The following is a 22,565-nucleotide window of genomic DNA, read 5'->3' on the forward strand; positions in this document are numbered from 1 at the left end:
AATAGTAACATGTTAAAGCTTATCAACATTTTGAAAAACAAATCTTACTCAGTATATTAAACTACAACTTTTTATTCACATTATTTTGAAACCTAAAACCCATTTAATTAAAATACAAATAATCAACAAAAATTTTTTTTCCCCTCCACTCACAGAACATCACAACTTCCTGTCTTTTCTATCTTAGATAATAATAATAACCATACTCTTCCTTTTGTAAATAAATACAAATCCTTAAGCCTAATCCATGTCTTTTTACTAAACTTTACAAACTGCATTGAGAATATCATTAATAAGGTCCTCTCACAATTACAGCTCTGCTATAGAATATTATATCTTCTTGATTCCACTGTCTGCAAAGAACTAGCCAAGAACAGCCTTTTACATAAACTACAATACCCTCTTTCTGTATTGTCTTTTTACTCTGCTTATAACACTCAAAGACTTAAAATCACTGAGAATAAACTTGCCAGATTTGCCTTATTGCTGACACCTATGTACACCACTGCAACCTTCTAAATGCACTAAATTGGATAACTATTACTGAAAGGTCCACTAATCTTCTATGTACCTTACTATAAAAAATATAAATGATGTTTACTGCCCTGGCTCTCTGGAAAGAAAACAACTAATCAGGGAACAGTCCTACTCCCTAAAAATTCACAGGATACCTTAATATCACTCAACCCCCCCCCCATTTAAGACAGTAAATTGTAAATGAGCTTTCTCTTGAACAGGGCCTGCTCTCAGGAAAAAACTACCAAATGAAACTAGGAATCAGTGTATTATGTTTAAGAAATCCTAAGTGCTCCTTCAAGGAAGTTGCTAGTAAATGCTTTAGGGGTAATGGTTAAATTTAAGGTTTTTAAATACTAAAAAATGCTTACAGACTCTCAACTGTTTTCATATGCTATTTAACTCCTTTTGCTCCTGTGTTCTCCTCTTAGTATCTAGGCCTGTCTCTGTAAACTTCGTTTTTAACTCACTTTCATTGAGTTTTTATTTTCGAGGAAATGCAATTATAAACTTTTAAGAAGCAATTTCTTGTAGCCAAACAGTTTTGCAACCCATGTAAATTGATAAAATGTAATGTAAACCTGCTACTTAATATAAATGCATAAAAACTGTATAACATTCTACTTTATAAAAATGTATATAACTGTATATGAACTGTCTAAAGTTTTTATTCTGTGTAATCCTAGCAATCTATTGTATCTGAAGTGCATCATTTAAGTTAAGAAAAAACAACAAACAAATGGATGTGGTTATAAATCTTGCCACTGTCAGTAGGATGAAAAACTAAACAACATTTAAGTGCTTTTACTTCTTTATTTGAATGTATTTGGCACCTAACGTTATTTAAAAGCAAGTTAGTAGCTGAGTGTGCATTTTTCTAGTGAAGTTCCATTGCATATAAATAAAGGAATGAAAGTGTTTAAATGTTGTTTAGTTTTTCATCCTGCTGACAGTTGCAAGATTTATAGCCACATCCATTTGTTTGTTGTTTTATAGTTATTTTCGTCTAGCCTGGTTTAGTGGTGTCATTTAAGTTCAGTCGTACTTTTCATTGTCTCTGACCTGGGTAGTCACCGAAAGTGGTCTTTGGACCAGTCCACATAATCAATTACCAAACAGTAAATAAATAAATAAATGATTAACAATATGTGACAGTTTGTGTCATTCTAGATATGAAAATAAGAAAAGGCTCCTGGTTCACAAACCTTTCTGAAGCTCATAGACAGATGTCTGGTCTATCAAGCAGAGTAGGTGACCCCATTATGAGAGCCTTTTCATATCTACAACAATTCCATTTATATAACCAGTTTCTTCAACATTGATTCATATTCACTTATGGTCTTAAGCAATTCCTGGGTATCACCAAACATCATGAATCTATGAGGAAAGTAAAGTAGCAACAACTCTGCATGTGAGATTTCAGTTTCTGCTCATAATTCTCTTTCATGGATGGTTCAAATTGAACTCTTCTCTTACATGTCTGCAAGCTATAACCATTGTAAAAAGCATTATCTTCTCATTTACCTAAAAATTCACCTGGATGCCACAACAAAGTTAACATTTGGTGCTTCACTTTAAAACGTGTTTCTTGAGCTGCATGCTACCCAGTCTGTTCTGCAAATTTTCTCCACATATGCTGTATTGTCACCTCATGTTAGCCTTTTCATGAATTCTGATAATTTAGACATTATTTCATTAAGCTATGATTCAATATGCAGATGATTCTACAATCATTTGCTCTGCCCTCTCCTCAGAACATCTGTAGACCATTACTCAGGAAATTTTCTCAGGAGTAAAAAAATGGATAGATAATCTTCACCATACACATAATGCTGTAAACTAAACTGATGCTCTTTCTGTCTAAAACTAACTTTAATATTTCCACTGCTCAAAACATTAAACTTCAGTAGGCTTCCAACATCTAGATAATTTGTGTATCAATTAATGATAAGCTCAAATTTGATATTCATATTCATAATATCATAAAGAAAACTCACTACAGGCTTGGAACTCTATACAGAGCCAAATCATTTCTCACTGCCTGAGGTTGTAAATCTAATGCACATGCTTATATTATACCAACACATCTAGTCACTGCCCCATTCTCAGTAACCTAAACAGCCTCAAAGGAAAGCTTGAACAATTATGAAATTAAATTGCCAAATTCAATGCTAATTTGCCTAACAGTTTCCATCCCTATGTTGAACTCTCAGAAATAAACTGGATGGAATTCCCAAACTATCTTAAATTCTTTCAACTCAAACCTGCACATTCTATACTTCATGACCTGTCCTAGATGAATGCCCTCCCTGTATACCCTCCTGCAGTGGTTTAATCCTCACACACCTCTCCACTCTAAAGATAAATTCCTTGCTCAGCAGTCTAAATCCCTGAAGTCATCAGGGAATGCTCTCTACTACAATTATGTCTCCAGGATATGGAATACAATACTCAGCCCACTTAGGGAAATAGACAATATGCTTAGCTTTCCCTCACCTTCTAAATCCTAGATTTTGTGAATGTTTTATCCCAAGTCTTCTGTAATTGCACCCCCTTTGTCCAACTTTCATAATTAATTAATTAATTAATTAATTAATTAATTAAATGCATCTCACATGTGTATGCATTTGCCTCTTTTCTGCTAATAACCTTTCTAGCAAAAACCCACTGTGGGTGCTCTCAATTCTTATTTGAGCTGCATGCCACCTAGTCTGTTCTTACAATTTACACATATACTGCATGACACCTTATTTCAGCCTTCTTAGGAATTCTTATAATTTGAATATTTTTCTACTGAGCTCAGTTCCTGGACCACCATTTTCTTTTTAGCCAATCCTCTTCAGACTGCAAAGTAATTTTGGCCCTTCAGTTCCACACTCCGCATTTGCCATTTTTCAGGGGTGGTGAAATACAGATTAATTTCTTCTTCCATTTCTGCCTCTTACCATTGGTGTTGACAGTGCACTGTCCTGGCCCCCTCCTGTTTGGTATATACTTTGGTGACGTGAAAGCTGATATCAAGGGGTTATGGTTAATCAAGTTTCCTGACCAAAGTACATGCTCAGGGACGTCAGCCTGTGTGCTAGTCTTATAACCCTCCCTTGCATTCTCCCACACCATTTCCATGGTGATAAAATAAATTACCTTTCAACTGTTTCGCTTAGTGTGTGCCATTATCATGTTGCATACAGAGACCAGCCACTGAGCAAATAGATTAGCTTACCTAGAACTGGCCATGACATATAAGCAGCAGATTTCATTTTTTTCTGCATAAAATAGCATTTTGTCTTAGATAAACATAAGAAAGGTAAGCAGTGACTTACATTTATTTTTGGAATCTCTGTAGCCATTTTTATTGTGAAATATTGTCCAAAACATAATCCAACGATGCCAATTCTATCTTTGGCTACTTCTGGGTGACTGTTTAGGAAATTGTAAGCTTCCTGCAACAAAAATATATTTTTTTAAAATGATGAGGTACAGTTTTAAGGTATGTATTAATGTTAACTATTTATGTATTAATCATATAATTGATATACTCCTGTCAGACATGTTTCAGCTGCACTTTATGCATCAGAACAACAGTTAGAAGTAATACAGATGTGACATTAGAATCAGTGCTGGCTGAATAAATCTGACTAACAAACAGCATTTCCTAACTAGCAGTCATTAGAGCTTTAAAATGGTAGAAATACAAGTGCAGAGAAAAAAACATTCTAATCAGTGAACCTCTGCCTGGAGTAAAACAAACTATTTGGCAAGCGGGGACATGGCTAGCAGAAGGAATTAGTAAAATGTACCCTGACAACAGTTAGCCATGATGCAGGGACAAAACAGCATTTAGGTCAATGAGAAGGCAAGTAAAGGAAATGCAGTCTGGTCTCTTTTAAAGGAAGTTGTCAAGTACCACCTCAGAGACAGAGACACATTGTGTTCATAATATTAGGTGGGAGGCAATCCAGTAAGATGGCCATAGGTGCGATATAGTACTTGAAATAGAATGACTTTGCGACTGATGAGTACTATAGCAACTTAAACCAGCAGTCTAAAGTGGATGTTAGCAAACATACATATAATGAGTCATACTCAACTAAACATCATCTCTGTTTATATTTCACCACCTTCCTCAGTTGTTACTAGTCAAAACACACACAATCTTGCAAAGGCTCCCACATGGTCCTAGCAGTAATACAGTTACTCTAAAGGACTTTAATTTGGATGGCAATGGCCACAACTACATAATACACTGCAACACCTTAACCTAGAACAACTTATAAATCACCCAATCAGACCCAACTACAGAACAAGAAAGCATTCTGCTCTTGACCTTAATTTTGCTAACTTAGTCCATCAATCTGTTAAGACTAAAATTTTGCCAAACTTCCTAAGTGATTATGGTTCAGTGCTGCACTACTGGTCTTTCAGAGGTATGAAACCTACCCCCTAAACAGTGACTTGTCAACCTTTCCTTCCACATAAACTGTCTATACTTGATTCCCATCAGTTGTTCTCCGCTTCACCAAACTGATAGCCCTGTAAGGGCCTTGTTATACTTCATTGATACTCTTTCTTGGCTATCAGGAACTCTGCCTCCTCTTGTATACATACAAGGCTATGAGGCCAGAAATATGATTGGCTTCTCACTGAAATCAAAACTTTCATGAGACAAACGGATAAAGATTGGTCTACCCTAAAAGAAAATCTATCTAATATCCTCTTACAGGGGAACTATCTATCCTTAAGAAAACAAACAAGAGTAGTTACAAACTCAGCCAAAGCCATTTTTCTTAGAAATAAGCAAATTTCTGCTACCAAGAATCCAAATAAATGTAACTAACAAACAGCATGTCATAATTTGCAATCAATAGAACTTTAAAATGGTAGAAATACAAACACAGCGCAAAGAAAAATCATTTTAATGTGAACTTCTTGAGTAAAACAAGCTATTTAGCAAGCAGTGATATGGCTAACAGAAGGGATTAGCACAATGTACCCAGACAACAGTTACCCATAATACAAAGCCACAACAGCATGTAGGTCAATGAGAGGGTAAGTTATGGAAATGCAGTCTGCTCTCTTTTGAAAGTAGTTGTCAAGTACCACCTCAGAGATAAAGAGACACAATGAGTTCATAATATTAGGTGGGAGGCAATCCAATAAGATGGCCATAGGTATGATATAGTGCTTGAGATAGAATGGCTTTGTGGCTGATAAGTAATATATCAAATTAAACCAGCAGTCTGACCAACCACAGGTGTCCATGCAAGCAAACTGTTAGCAGTTGTACAGTAAAAGTTTTAGTCAACCAGTGTCTGGATTAGTATGGTCCCTGACATGAATCCAGTGTCTGGATTAGTATGGTCCCTGACATGAATCCAGTGTCTGGATTAGTATGGTCCCTGACATGAATCCAGTGTCTGGATTAGTATGGTCCCTGACATGAATCCAGTGTCTGGATTAGTATGGTCCCTGACATGAATCCAGTGTCTGGATTAGTATGGTCCCTGACATGAATACTCTGCCTTTGATTTGATATGTAACTTCATGAGGTAACAGCCTGGTCAGTCTGTAGATCAGTTTTAGCTTACTGTACATAGAACTGATATTAGGGTCTGACAATGGTGATGAAAGCATTGGACATCAGTTCAGATTCCCAGACAGCTAAATGCCAGTGCACTGTCTTTGGGAAGACATAGGGGTCAAACAGCTTCAGAGGAAGTGCATGAAATTATGAAGACATTTTACTATCCCTGAGGTAACAAAAACATATTTTCTCTCAGATGTAACCACACCTTGTTTCTGAGAAAACCAGGAATATGCATCATGAGAAAATCATTTTACTGAATCAGATGCTGATGAACTCAATGAAAACAATGTACACCTATAGCACATTACCTTGTTTCCAACACATAGTAGAGACATATACACACACAAACTCACACACACACACACACACGCACACACACACACACACACACACACACACACACACACACACACACACACACGTGTGCATGCGCGGGCACATTGACACACAGAGACCTATGCACAGGATTTATCACACACAAAAAACATTATTCAATGCCCCATTGTTAATATGCTTCTAACTACAGGGTCATCATCTGAAGAAAAGACATGGAGACATTTAGTTATATTCTATTTTGGGACAAACTCTTCTCAAGTTGGATCTAGACAGGCTATCTACATCAAACCATATGTCCATTTATGTTGTAAGATCCTAGAAAATTTTATAGTTGCCTGTGGACAGATATACTGCGATCAAGTGGATCACATGATCCTTGTGTTACCCCTACAATGAAAATTTCCTGAGCAGATAGTGAGTCACTAAAGAAACTCATTATTGATCCAGTTACATTTAAATGTGTGTGTATGTGTGTGTATGTTTGTGTGTGTGTGTGTGTGTGTGTGTGTGTGTGTGTGTGTGTGTGTGTGTGTGTGTGTGTGCGTGTGCGTTTGTGTGTGTGTGTATGTGCGTGTGTGTGTGTGTTTATATATATATATATATATATATATATATATATATATATATATATATATATATATACACATCTACTTTACAGCATCAAAATACTACAATCCCAAAACCCATACCAACCTACAATGTCAAAGTTTCATATGACTGAAACTTCACTATAGTGACTTTTACAAGACTGAAAGTTTAAATTGCCAGCTTTGCTAATGAATTGAATTGAAGTTGTTTATGTGTAGTATACTGACTACATGCTAAGTAAGTATAAAACACTAGCAAACATTTAGTGCGATATGTCCGTTAATGCTGTAAATATTTACTTAAGTATAACTTAAGAAGAAGGCAATAATGTGTTGGTCATTGATGTATAAATTTACCTTCTGATGAGAATTGTTTATAATCTGTTTCTTTAGTGTAGAATCCTGCTCTGGTGGAGGGAGGTCAATGTGCCATCACTGTATTAGAACAGTGCCTCCCCGGTCAGTCTGTGTATGAGTGGGCACATCTTCTGCAATTGACATTCCCCTCAGCTGAGTGGAACAGATAATTTGCTCATTTTCACTCTGTAGTGAAAGCTCAGAGTTGGTATATTTTGGTACTTCGTGTTGTTGTCAGAGTGTACTCAGTACTCAGTCCATTTTTTATTCTTTATATTTAATTTGCAGTAGGTTTGGGGTACTGCAAAAATGTACAAATAAAATATAAAATAATTAGAATAATTGACTTGAGGAGTCTCTAATGAATATTCATGCAGGTGGTGTAGATATCTTCATGAATATTAAGTGGTATTTTTTATAAGTATGCAGCTATTGGTTGGTGGGCTGGATTTAGATGAGAGTTAGATACCTAGTATGGATATTTAAAGTGATAGTGCACTATTTATACAACATGAGATCTTACTTCCATAATTGAATTAAATGAGAGGTAAGTCAACATTTTACAGATTCAGTTTTGTGAAAGTAAGCAATTTAAATTGTCAGCATTATAACCATTCAGTGTTATGGTCTTAGCATTTTAAAAGTTGGTCTACTGGTATTTCGATCTTGTAAAATAGAGCCACACACACACACACACACACACACACATATATATATATATATATATATATATATATATATATATATATATATATATATACACACACACATATATATTACTCACCTGTTTATGGGAAGAGAGCTCTGGCAGTGTTATTATCAGAGTAATGCAGCACAGCAATCCAATGTTCCATTTACATCAATGGTAGCAATATGTTCTCATTCTAAACTGATAAATCTCTTCCACACAGGGGGAGTTGTGAGGGGTGTTTTCTCTCCTTTGCATGACCATGGTCAATAAATGACTATAATCGCTTACAGAATTTAGACTTATGATGCTATTATTGCATTTTTTTCCTAGTTTGCGATTATGCTATGATAAAACTGAGATGGGTATGCATTGCAGGCACCTAAATATATTGAGCATTGTATCTTCCCAGTTTTGCAATAATGGAGATGACCAACAGATGTTTCTAAGTGACAGTTAAGATCATCCATAAAGAAAATATTATTTGCTATGATTCCATTCACCCAGATGGCTTAACAGTTTTGCAAGTGTCACAGCAGAGGTGTAGGTATATCTAAGGTTAGCAATATATTGAAAACCAAGGTATAAAGACTGATGCATCCCTTTACAATGAAGTAGCCTAAAGGCCAGTCAGGATTACTTTAACTGAGTCCTGGCATATTTTTGTTAGGGTGGTTGAATATTATGTCTTATTGAGAAAAGAGCTCCACCTCTATCCATTGCACATGGTTAATCCCAATGAATGATGCAAAAGTTAGATGTGATCCAAGCCAAGTACTAAAAGTTGGATTTTATATTTATGCACATTGTAAATTTTGTTAGGCTGTCTGGTTGTTATTGGCTAAACCATGTCTCTTATTTATTACTTTACTTTTGTTTTAATACTTCTCAAGTTAATGTTGAATACTGCAAGATCTGTTGGAGAGGGAAAGGCAATAGCAAAGGTTTAAAACAATATTAGATACAGGAGAGCCTGACCACTGTTTCATTTATCAGCTTTTAACATGAGAATGTATCTTTATAGAGGAAAATGGTGCTTTGGAAAACATGGAGGCGGTCTGAAAAGGACCAAATGGAGAGTTGAAAAGTCAGCAAGCAAAGGAGAGCTGAAACTGAATTTATCCTCAAGTCGTGGTGAGTACCTTCACAAGGGGAACTCTGTTTTCTACAAAATCTCACCAAGCTGACACTTATATAGCATATATCATGCACAGAAGTAAGTCAAAAATTAAAAGAGACAGCTGAGTGCACAAGAACCAGGATAAAAAAGTACCCGATCCTGGTAGCCGCACTGGTGCCAGGGCTGGAAAAAAAATGACAGTGTAGAATCCTCAAAATATGGAAACATTCCTACAATGGGGCCAGGCCAGGCCCAGGGGGAGGATGCCCCCCCATTGTGGAAGGAAGTAGAAGTCCACAAAAATCATAAAAAATGATATGCCAAAGAAAAGCCATAAAGACGATAGAGTAGACTATTGGGGATAAGAAAGAAATTATATATCGTTACTATTATGCAAAAAGCCCAGAATTTCCAGACACAAGATATACAAAACAATTAAGAGACAAATTAGAGGAAATCAAAATACTTCCACAAGAAAAGCTGTCAGAAGCTTCAAATGAAAATTTGCGTTCATTAATATGACAGGTTTGTGAAAAACAGTATATAGATCAAGAAACGTTGATCTGTTTGGGAAAAAAAGCATCTGAGGAAGTGCAAAAATATAAACAACAAAACCAAGAGATATTTAAAAAGTATAAAAATGAAATATGGACTTGGGAAAGAAAGAGAGATTTGATATGGTAAAACATTTATGCAAAGGAGAAAGCCAAATTAATCAATATAAAGAAGGCAGCCCCAAAGATATTTGAAGAGAAATACAGGCAAAGGAATATGGACATGGAAAACATTACAATACAAAAAATAAGAAGACAAAGAGGAAAAGTAGAAAAGAAGATTAGTAATGGAGAATTTAAAGAAATGGAAATTGAGGTTATGGAGTACCTGCGAAGTGAAGGATTCAGTGTAGAAAATCTAATTCAGAAAGTACCACAACAGAATAGAGCAATGGATATCCAAATTAAGGGGAAACCAGTGGAACATGAAGCAATTGGTAAGGTGACATATGAAGATAATTTGGAACCTTCCACAGGAAACCAGTATAAATGTTCACTTGAAGCTAGACAGCAAGGAAAGGAACAGGAAACTGTGGAAACTTTGATGCAGTGTTGAGGAGTGATAGGACAGTGAGTTCCCATATGACAGCAATGGATGGCACAGGATGAAACTGAAGCGAATGTGCCACAGGAAGATGCTATAGAACCTTCTATAGAATGCCCCCAGGAAATGGAAAACAAGGGATGTGCCCTCAGTTTGGAAGAAAATGAGCTAAGAGAAGAGTTGCTTGATTTAATAAACATAGACAGATATATCAAGATCAATGAAAGAAACAGACTTCAGAAGGTTAATAAAATCCAAAAAGTCAGAAGTCTGACAAAACAAATGATCACAGTAATTAGGACTGTTCTTAGAGATCCATGCAATATAACAGAAGTAAACATGATATATTACTGTGCAGCTAAATTAATAACTGATAAAGTTCTACCACAAAAACACTGGGTAGTGAGGGAAAGGAAGGGGATAAATCAGATGTCATCATGGAAATATATCAAACAGAGAAAAGTATAAAGCAGTTAAGAAAAGAAGTGTCACTGTTAGAAGACTATAGAAGAGGGAACAGATCGACAAAAATACTAAGAAAGATAGATGTGATAAAAGCAATGTGCAGTATTAGAACAGACCAGGATCTATCATGCACTTTCGCAAATAACAAACTAAAACTTTCAGCACAGGTGGAAAAACTTAGAAGGTATGAAGATAACTATAAAGGGAAAGTATAAAAAAAAGCAATTTATTGATAACCCAAAAAGGTTTTATAGAGAATTGGGAAACAAGGTAAAAGGAATTGAAAGACCACCAAAAAAGAAGAAATATATACATTTTGGAGAAATATCTATGAAGATCCTGTGGAACATAACAAAGATGCGAAATGGATAGAAGAAGTTAGAGAAAGAATAAGAAGTTTAAAGGTACAGGATATGAAATAGGATGAAGTAACAGACAAAGGTATTGAAATAAAGTTAAGAAAAGCCTCTAATTGGAAAACCACAGGCCCAGATCCAGTACCTAACTTTTGTCTAAAATTACTAACATCTTTGCACAAAGATTTAGCCATGAGTAAGAACTATTTATATGCGCACCCAGAACAGACGCCAACCTGGCTAACAACAGGAAAAACAATGCTCCTACTTAAGAGTGAACCTGCAAGCTACCCTAAAAATCATAGACCAATAACTTGTCTTTTGATGGCATATAAATTATACACGGAAATTGATGCAGACAGAGTTTATAGTCATTTAGAAGAAATTATGGTGGTAGAGCAAAAGGGCAATAAAAGAAAGTTATATGGAAGAAAGGATCATTTGTTGTTAAATAAATTCATAATTGAGAACTGTAAAAAAGGGGAAGAATCTAAGTATGGCATGGATTGACTACAAAAAAATCATCTGATAGTATCCCACATTCACGGATAAAAGAGTGCTTAAAAATATATAAGATACATCCTACAATGATTGACTAAATTACAGTGACCATGAAACAGTGGCAGACCACTTTTAAGTTAAGCCATGATAAAGGACAAATTATTATCCTAGGGATAACAATTCAAAGGGGGATATTCCAGGGTGACTCTTTGTCACCGCTCCTATTCTGCTTTGCCCTTAACCCATTAAGTTGTTTACGTAACAGCTTAAGCCATGGCTATAATTTGGCTCCTAGAAAACAACAAAGTATAAAGACTTCTCATCTTCTCTTTGTCAATGATTTAAAACTGTATAGCTCATCAGATGAGGAACTGAGAGCACAACTGCAAGTTGTCAAAACTTTTTTAGGTGATATAAGAATGTCATTTGGTCTTGATAAATGTGCAAATGCATCCTTTAAAGCAAGAAAACTGCAACACCAGGAGAAGATCAGTTTGGGACAAGAATGTGACATAAAAGAACTTAAGCAAGAAGGAGTGTATAAATATTTGGGAAGTGATGAAGAATCAACAATAAAACATGAACAAATGTGAAAACATAAATTAATCCTGAAAACAGCATTGACATCTAGGAACAAAATTTAAGCTATAGACTAATTTGCTCTTCCTATCTTAACTTACAGTTTTGGAGTGATTGACTGGCCCCAAAATGTGTTGGATAGATTAGATATGAAACATGAAGAATGCTTCACCAACTGATTTATAAAAATCAATGCATACCAAGATTATGCATTCCCCGTTCTGAAGAAGGGATCGGCCTCCTTGAAATTGATTACATGTATAGATCTGCAACTGTAGGACTCCACACATATCTGCTGGCCTCACAAGACCCAAATGTAGTGAAAGTTTTGAAACATGAGAACAATAAATCTAACATATCTTCTCTGCTTAATCTAGCAGAAGCATATTGGCATCAAGCAGGAATGGAAATAAAACCATAAATAGTTTAAAATCAGGCAGCAACTGAACTTGCCAAAAACAAAAGAAAGAATATAAGGTAAATGACCAGATGAGAAGACAAGAAATGTGGAAAATGCATAAATGTAATTACAAGTATAGAAAACTTCTGAAAGAACCTCATGTTGATCAAGAATGAATGCAGGACTGGTTAAGGTGAGGCAAATTCAAACCAAGAGATGAAAGGTTAACATTGGCGATACAAGATAATGGGGTACATACACATTGGTTTACAAAGTCCATTGAACATATGGGGAAAACAGACAAAAGTTGGTTTTACAAATCAGAAATGGAAACAGTTGCACACCTCGTGCTGGTTGTGACACACTAATGGCAGAAGGACTGTATTCTGAAAGGCATAATAATGTGGTAAGACTGTTGCACTGGGGATTGTGCAAACATTACGGTATTAAAGTGGTTGAAAAACACTGGATACATGAGCCACAAAGCATCATAGAAAATGATGAAATCTATATCACATGAGATCACCCATTACTAACAGTTCAAAAGACAGATGCTAGAAAAACAGATATAGTGGTCAAGAAAAGAAGACAAAAGTAGCATTGATAATTGAAATCACCACACCCAGTGACCACAGTGTCCTGTGTACAGAGAGACACAGAGTTATAAAATATCAGGATTTGCAAGCAGAAACAAGAGCAATGTGGAAGAAATATACCCAGATAGTTTCAATAGTAGTAGGAGCAATGGGTCATATAAAAAAAAGAGTCTAAATCCTTTTTATATATGCTACCAATACATGTAACTCCATACGAATTGCAGAAGGAGTTATTACTAGCCACGTTGTGGATACTTCAAAGAGCACTTTTGGCTGACATCAAAGAGTGAAACAATACTAATTTCATGAACTTTAAATCTACTTTGACTTAGGAATGGGGTCCATTCCCATCATGGTATTAGAAACCCAAAAGATTTGGAGAAATTAAAAAGGAACTAAGACATTCTTGGCTTGGTCTAAATGTTGCAGATGCCACTTACTGAAACTGACTCAAAGTGGATGTTACTTGTAGAACATAATGTTAGTTATTCACCAAATTGAGATTTTTTGTCTGGCAATATTTTCATAGATACATTTGCATACAGCATAGTATGATTCACTATGTCCAAGGAAAACTATACAGATGGAATCTTCATATTTTATTTATTGGCATTGGTTTACTGGGTTAGTCCACTGGGCCATTAAGAGCCCATTTTCAGTGGAGGTCCATGGAGAAAACCTCCATAAACATAGAACATATGACAGGAGCTAACAATATGAAAACACACACAAAAATATACAAGTAGGAAAATATTAACAATTAGTTAAAGCAGAGAGTGAAAATGTCTTTAGGGACAATAAAATGCAAACATACAATTACATAATAGATAATAAAAATTGCAAAATATTCTGTTGCAAGTGTAGCTGAGTTATCTACAGGCAATTTTTTGATAGCGTAAATTGAATTATGAATAAATACATGAAAAAAGTGGATGTCAGGTTATAGAAGGGGGAGGTTTGGTACAAGTACAGATCCAGCTAGCAGAGACGTATTCTTGCAAAGAAGTTTTGAATGAAGAATGACACTACATGGTTCTAATTACTAATGGAAGGCCATTTCAGGCTCTGGCTACCACACAAGAATAAAGAATCTGGCCTGCAGGTAGATTAGGCTTGAGAACAAGCAGTAGGTGTTGATTCTCAGATCTGAGAGACCTTTTGGGAAGATAGTGTGTGAATAATGAACTAAGTGTAGGACAGTCAGAATGTCTATCAATCTTTTATGCGCTGTAGTTAATTGCAGGCAGGTGAGATAGTGTGGGAGTTCAAGCCAGTTCAGTGAGTATAGAGATGTGCAGTGCTGAGTAAATGTTTGACATTTGTTGCAAAATTGACAATTATGTTATAATAGGTTTTGAGCTTTGTTTTTAGGGTAGAAAGCATGTTAGTAAGTAATAAACAGATGATAGAGGGAAGTAGATAAGTGATAGCAAGTATTTGTTTCGTGGAAAGACTAAGGAAGTGTTTGTACTCTAAAGACTGCCAAGCTTTTGGTGTGCATTATTAATGTTATGCTGTATGTGCAGGTCAAATTTTATGCTTTCATCTATTATTATTCCTAGCAGTTTAGTGTGATTAACAACTACAATTCTATTGTTGCTCTGAAAAAGTATAGTGAACTGGATTTTGTTTATGGAAGTATTTTTCTTGGGGGTAAATACAATAAGTTTGGTTTTGTTAGGATTAAGAAACAGATGATTATTGTGTAGCCAGGTCTCAATGGATGTAAAACAGAGTTTTAGATATCACTCCTTCATTCAGCTGCATCTTTATCAATCATATTTGAAACAACATTTACTAGGCAGCTGGTCAGAACAACCTCCACATAGTTCTATTTCCTCTCCATTTAGGAAGCAAACATTTTGTAGTAAACGAAAAATCAGGGTATAAACCTATGGATTTAATTTTAAAGTTGGAACAGCAAAGACTAGAGTAGAGTAGAGGCAACATTCTATAGAATTGGGAAATAAGAGGCTATTTAGGGAAAGGAAAGGCTGCAGTAGAGGCAGGTGGACTTGATAAAGAGCTAGTGGAAGATGTGGTTTAGTGTCAAGACATCCAATAATCTGACTGACCCTCTGGAAAATAATTACATTGTTTTCAAAAGCTGAAGATGTGGCTTGCATCTGGAAGAGGATTTTTAAGTAGATCCAGAGAGAACTGCATTCAGTAAACAACTTACACTTGTTTAACATTGCAAAGAAAATGACAAACCAACAGTAGAAACAGTTAAGAAACAAACATGAGAAATAAAATCCAGAACAGAAATTAAGACTGTCCTTTTGTACATAAAATCTAAAAGCAGAAGGCAACATTGCACATCTTGTGGAAGTAATAAATACTAATCACTTCATATTTATATAAAGCTTCATTCTTCAAGTTAATATTCTGCTAGTGAATGGAATATCAGTTATACATTAAGATGTATAAATAGTAATATAAACATTTACATCAAAATAAATATGCATAGTTTTTCAGGACAGTACATCTAACAAAGCATGCTGTAATTGTGCCATCCATAAATAAATTAATATTATTCTGAGCTTTGTCAGTACAGTTTTATAATCATGAGTACACAATTTGTTCTAGTAACATTGTTCAGTAATAGCCTCAAAACCTGTATCAATTTGAATATAGTTGTCCTTTTTCAGTAGCAGGCAAATGTCATTAGTTACATTTGTTTTAGTACAGTGGGCTTATTTGAATTTGCTGACTTTGTAAAATACATCTTAGCTATCACAGTACATTTAAAAAAGTGTTATCAAGTCAAGGGCATGCATGGCATAAAGTATGGACTGAAAGGGTTGAACTAGATGGAATATGGACTGAAAAAAATGAACAAGGGGCAGATAGCTGTGGATCAGAAACTGAAGAGCCTAGCACAAGAACCAAAAGATCTCAAAGAGGGGTAGATGATGGCTATTGCGTTATTCATAAGAATATGGAGGGGACATGGCCACATTAAAAAGGATCAGAAATGACTGGAGAATAGTTTTCACAGTAGGTTGCAGGAGGCCCAGTGAAAAAAAAGATAGAACAGAGAGAGCTTTTCCCCCAGGCAGCCTCCAAAAACAGAAAGAAAGAAAGAAAGAAAGAAAGAAAGAAAGAAAGAAAGAAAGAAAAGTGTCACCAAATGTCCCCAAACACTATTCACTATTTCTTTGCTTACTTTCAACTAATAGCATATAAGTTCACACTGTAGCTGCACTGTAGCAAGGCTGCAGGACTGGTGTGCTTTGTGTGCAAATGCACTTGGCATTTATGGAGTGCCATGGTTAGCAAATCTTTTGAATGATGCATGGAATATTGAGACTGTAACTCTGAAATGGCAAACTGAGGCAGTATTCCTCATTTTCAAAAATAGGGGCAGGAGAGTATGTTCTAGTTTCAGACGAATCACTCTTGTCAAATGCCCTGGAAAGGACAATTTGTCCAAACATTGGACTTCTGATTCTGTAGGACCAAAGTGGATTAGATCCTGACCTAAATGAATGGATCAGTTCTTCATCTTTTACAGATATTAAGGCATCATGGGAGTTTTCCAGTACTGTCTGCATGTATTGTGAGGACTTGAGCAAGACATATGACCATCTACCCCAGAATGTATTGTGGGAAGTGTTATAGGATCCAAGCGTGACCACTGTGTGCCACTGAGTCTTTGCATTTCAGAAGTAAGACCTGTGCCTTCCTTCCCAACACTAATTAGAATGCATTTCAGGTGGCCGTAGCTCTCTGTCAAGAGTTTATTTTGTATCCCCTTTCAGTTTGTGATTTTCATGAGCAGGGTATTCAGGCACATCCAAGGCTTAGAAAATATTAACTAATAACATCTTTGATGTTTGTAGTTGATATTGTCGCAGCTGTTTCAAATGGCTATGATCTTCAGTGTGCACTGAAATAATGCAGTACTTAAAGTGAGATACATACAGCAAAAATCAATACCGCCAAATCAGAAGCCTTGGTTCTCTCTCTTAGGAAAGAATGGGTTGCTCTTTCTATGTGAGGGGGCAGAAGCTGCAACTCATAGAAGAAATGGAGTATCTTGGGATCTTGATCATAACAGAAGTAAAGTGGAGGACAAGACTGGCAAACAAACTGGTGTGATTGTAGCAGTGCTGTAGGCATTGTACAAGAGTGTGGTGGAGAACTAAAATCTGAGTCTGTGGTAAAGCTCAGCTTGCCAGTTAGTTCATGTTCTTATCCTACAATCTGTTCACACGCTTTGAAGACTGATTAAAAGGATAAGACTGCAGGTACAGGAAACAGAAGTGACATTCTTTTCCAGCATAGATGGACTCACTCTTTATTATATCACTGGGTGAGTAGATAAGAATAATGGGAGGATGTTAGAGTACAGTCACTGCTTCTCCATGTTAACAGGGGTCAGTCGACGTGGTTGGGGCACCTTGTGAGGATGCCCATGGATATCTTCTATGAAAGGTGTACTAGACACAGCACACTAGGGTGAGGCCCTGGAGTAGACCCAGGGAACAGTACAGGGATTTCATCTCTCATCTTGCTTGGGAATTATGTCTGATCTAATTCTGTTAGTTTACTAACACTGCAACTATCACCAGGGCAAGCTGTTTAAAAAAAAAAAGATGATGATGGCATGTTTCCTTTAATGTGTGAATTCCTTTATAGTGCTGAAAACAAAAGGAGCTTTAATCTTTTTTAGAAAATGTTTCCTTAGCTCATATTTTAAATGGTAATGAGCTAATGTTATGATAAGTAAACTGTAGGATACACCACAAGAACTTCAGCTACGAACAAATCACGAAATCCTCAGTTGTAGAACAAATGTTGCTTTATTCCATTGACATACACAAAAAATAAAGAATAAAAAAGATGAACGCTTTCGCGTGCACTATGCACGCTTCTTCAGATCTATCTAAATCATTTCGAATATGCTCCTTAAATAGTATAGCACAATTGCTTTAATTACATCAATTTGATAATCATCCAATTAACTAACTTAAAGTGCCCCAGTGCTTTAAAACTTAAATCCTGTTATTATAAGAGCATTTTCATTGTCAAATCTTCGGCGCAACCATCAATAACTTAAATATTTAAGAACTATGTAAAACATGCCAAGATATAATTGTAAATCTATATTATTTATGTTTTAAAACAATTTCTTAAAATGCTAGTCATAATATGTATATACTAAAGCTTCTGTATGCACTTAGTTTAGCATCGTAATCATTCTAACGAAACCATAAAACTAAGCAGGCAATGAGGATAACTCATTTCATACAGATACATCGTTCTTATTATCACTAAACTTCTCATCAGTACATATATTAAAATGTATAACATAATATTCTTAACCAAAGTTAGTTAATTGGATGATTATCTAATTGATGTAATTAAAGCAATTGTGCTATACTATTTAAGGAGCATATTCGAAATGATTTAGATAGATCTGAAGAAGCGTGCATAGTGCACGCGAAAGCGCTCATCTTTTTTATTCTTTATTTTTTGTGTATGTCAATGGAATAAAGCAACATTTGTTCTACAACTGAGGATTTCGTGATTTGTTCGTAGCTGAAGTTCTCGTGGTGTATCCTACAGTTTATTTATCCTTACGTTTGCTTTGAACTTTTGCTGGTAGGATACTTTGGGATTAGCAGTGATATTTCTTCACGTACTTAATGAGCTAATGTTGTAGGTGGTATTCACTTCAACGTATTTACAGGAATCATGCTTTATTATTTGCAAAATAAAACATTTTCACACCTCTCATCTGGTAATACTATGAATACACAAATTATGTAGTAGTTTACACTTTCACTGGTGATACATTGCAACTTTGGCCATGAGCAATGATAACATAACAGATACGTGGAAGTTGCAGCTGCATGCAAATTTTTAACTACTGCTATATGCCAGTATGCTGCAAACAGTCCCAGAAGGAAAAAAGGATATGTGTAAAGCAAACCCCTGTCATTAGAACTAACACCAGAGTTAAAATTAAATATAAAAAGTAATTAAGGATGTTGTGGTACACTAATGTTTGAGGCTGTGGTTCATCTCTGTGATAATTCTAGGCACTATACAAATTCTCTCTGTTGATCAGTGGCAGTGAAAAACATTGAGCTGCTTCCCTGCCCCCCGTGGGAGTGGTTACTGACTTGAAACTGTAGTTTTATTGGCCAAAAGGGGTCATTTCCAAAACTCCTTCATCTTCCTCTCTTAAAACCTAGTTGCCTCGTGGTTTTGGCATCTTTTCAGGCTTGTTGGCTGTTGGTGAAGCACCCACCAAGAGGAGAAAACGCTGAGAGAAGAAAGGAGCCACTTTTGAGATTTTAAGTATTTTTCCTCTGTTTATTTGATAAGTTTTTCTGCATAGCTGCCTAGTTTGAGCATTTTCTGGCTTGTTAAACTTGATTTCTGCATTAGTAGCTGTATTTAGAGCACAACCAAAAGCTGTTTACTGAATTTCCTGTTTACACTTAATTTTAAAATCGTTTTTTCTCAAAACTTGCATATTTTCTGTCTTTGACCTAGCACTCTTGTGTGGGGTCATTTACTGCACTGTTATAACTTGATATTACTTGCGAACCTCTGCTATCTCTGAGAAAACAAAAACAAAAAAATCTTGCTTTTTTCCCACTTTTCTGAGATTTAAAAAAGTTCAAGTTACAGGCTTGCTGTTCTTGAACTGTTTTGTAAGTTTCTGTTTGGCCATTTTTGCTTGGGCTAAAGGAAAGTCTCTCTGTTGATCAGTGGCAGTGAAAAACATTGAGCTGCTTCCCTGCCCCCCGTGGGAGGGGTTACTGACTTGAAACTGTAGTTTTATTGGCCAAAAGGGGTCATTTCCAAAACTCCTTCATCTTCCTCTCTTAAAACCTAGTTGCCTCGTGGTTTTGGCATCTTTTCAGGCTTGTTGGCTGTTGTTGAAGCACCCACCAAAAGGAGAAAATGCTGAGAGAAGAAAGGAGCCACTTTTGAGATTTTAAGTATTTTTCCTCTGTTTATTTGATAAGTTTTTCTGCATAGCTGCCTAGTTTGAGCATTTTCTGGCTTGTTAAACTTGATTTCTGCATTAGTAGCTGTATTTAGAGCACAACCAAAAGCTGTTTACTGAATTTCCTGTTTTCACATAATTTTAAAATTGTTTTTTTCTCAAAACTTGCATATTTTCTGTCTTTGACCTAGCACTCTTGTGTGGGGTCATTTACTGCACTGTTATAACTTGATATTACTTGTGAACCTCTGCTATCTCTGAAAAAAAAACAAAAACAAAAATCTTGCTTTTTTCTCACTTTTCTGAGATTTAAAAAAGTTCAAGTTACAGGCTTGCTGTTCTTGAACTGTTTTGTAAGTTTCTGTGAGGCCATTTTTGCTTGGGCTAAAGGAAAGTCTCTCTGTTGATCAGTGGCAGTGAAAAACATTGAGCTGCTTCCCTGCCGCCTGTGGGAGTGGTTACTGACTTGAAACTGTAGTTGTATTGGCCAAAAGGGGTCATTTCCAAAACTCCTTCATCTTCCTCTCTTAAAACCTAGTTGCCTCGTGGTTTTGGCGTCTTTTCAGGAATGTTGGCTGTTGGTGAAGCACCCACCAAGAGGAGAAAATGCTGAGAGAAGAAAGGAGCCACTTTTGAGATTTAAGTATTTTTCCTCTGTTTATTTGATAAGTTTTTCTGCATAGCTGCCTAGTTTGAGCATTTTCTGGCTTGTTAAACTTGATTTCTGCATTAGTAGCTGTATTTAGAGCACAACCAAAAGCTGTTTACTGAATTTCCTGTTTGCACTTAATTTTAAAATCGTTTTTTTCTCAAAACTTGCATATTTTCTGTCTTTGACCTAGCACTCTTGTGTGGGGTCATTTACTGCACTGTTATAACTTGATATTACTTGTGAACCTCTGCTATCGCTGAAAAACAAAAACAAAATCTTGCTTTTTTCCCACTTTTCTGAGATTTAAAAAAGTTCAAGTTACAGGCTTGCTGTTCTTGAACTGTTTTGTAAGTTTCTGTGAGGCCATTTTTGCTTGGGCTAAAGGAAAGTCTCTCTGTTGATCAGTGGCAGTGAAAAACATTGAGCTGCTTCCTGCCCCGTGGGAGTGGTTACTGACTTGAAACTGTAGTTTTATTGGCTGTTTTGGGTCAATTCCTGGCTCTTTCCAGCCCCTGCTATCAAGCACGCTTTAGAGTGCTTAGCGCGATTTAGTGCGGAGTTGCCACTAGAGCAGCATCGGGCAGCGCCGGTTTAACAAGGTTAAACTTTTTCTGGCTCCATAAAGTCTGTTCTTCATTTTTTTCCCTTAGAACTGCTCTACTAGTAATCTAAACAGTATATCCCTTAACTAAAAAGCGCAGCACTTGTTCCTAAAAACTTTTACTTGTCTTAAAAGCATCTTCTTTTAAGGTTTAGCACTTCTGTATTATACAAAGTTCCTCACTAGCAAACCCCCCCCCACCAGGAGTACCCACTTCCTTACTAAGTCCTCTCTTATTCAGTTACACCCCTAACTTCTAAATTTCTCTAGCATGTCGAAGGGCCAGATGCTGGCGTCCTCTCATGTCCAGTTGGTGAATTTGGGAATATTGAGGCAATGTTACAATTGCCTCATGTACTCTGACAACCCTCTCCTCCTCCCACATAACACAAATACTTGCGAGAGATGCAGCTATTTAGCCAAACTGGAGGCTGAGCTCTCTCAACTCAGGACTGGCAAGACCAGACAGGAGGAGAAGGCAACTACACACACCACAAAACCAGTCTCACATAAAGCTATCACAACAATGAATCAAACACATAAACACACAAAGTCATACTCGGAGGCTCTGAGCAAAATTTTACCTAAACAGCAGAGGCCTCCAAAGCAGACATCCAAGCAACTGCCACCTCATGACACACCACAGGCAACACATAAACCACAAAATCAGTGTGCAAAGCAGTCACAGCCCTTAAGGCCAAATACAACACCAAACATACTTGTCATAGGTGACTCCATAGTCAGACACATTGACGTCCCACTCACCAGGCTGAACAAAGAGAGGGTCACAGTAAGCTGCCTATCAGGTGCTAGAATCCGCCACATAACACAAGCACTCGGGTCACTCCACAGCAAGTACAAATATGACACAGTCATTGTCCATGCTGGTGTGAACGACCTGAGACGTACCTCCCTGGACTACATGAAAAGAGACATAGAGGAGCTCTCTGATTATGTAGCCCAGACAGGTATGACCCTGACCCTGAGCAGTATCCTTCCTTCACCAAGAATGATGCCACAACATAGAGACAAGATGATCAGCTTTAACAATTGGCTTAATTTCTGGTGTCATTCAAAGGGGATCCAGTGTCTGTCTGCCTGGGATGACATGCTTGACAAGCCACGCTGCTTCACAAAGGGACGGCTTGCACTTGTC

General features: G+C 36.5%; 1 protein-coding gene across 2 annotated transcripts in view; it reads right to left on the bottom strand.

The window, feature by feature from the left end:
• The window catches only part of LOC122815408 (bile acid-CoA:amino acid N-acyltransferase-like), a 533,063-nt gene that overhangs the window by 249,239 nt on the left and 261,259 nt on the right, over positions 1–22,565 (bottom strand). For both annotated transcript variants that reach the window (XM_044087876.1, XM_044087878.1), the window contains exon 9: positions 3,840–3,959. In XM_044087876.1, the coding sequence (XP_043943811.1) occupies positions 3,840–3,959 (120 nt within the window). The remainder of the gene's footprint in view (positions 1–3,839; positions 3,960–22,565) is intronic.

Source organism: Protopterus annectens, chromosome 11.part0 (assembly GCF_019279795.1).
Source record: "Protopterus annectens isolate FY-2018-M chromosome 11.part0, PAN1.0, whole genome shotgun sequence".
In the NCBI taxonomy this organism is placed as follows: Eukaryota; Metazoa; Chordata; order Ceratodontiformes; family Protopteridae; genus Protopterus; species Protopterus annectens.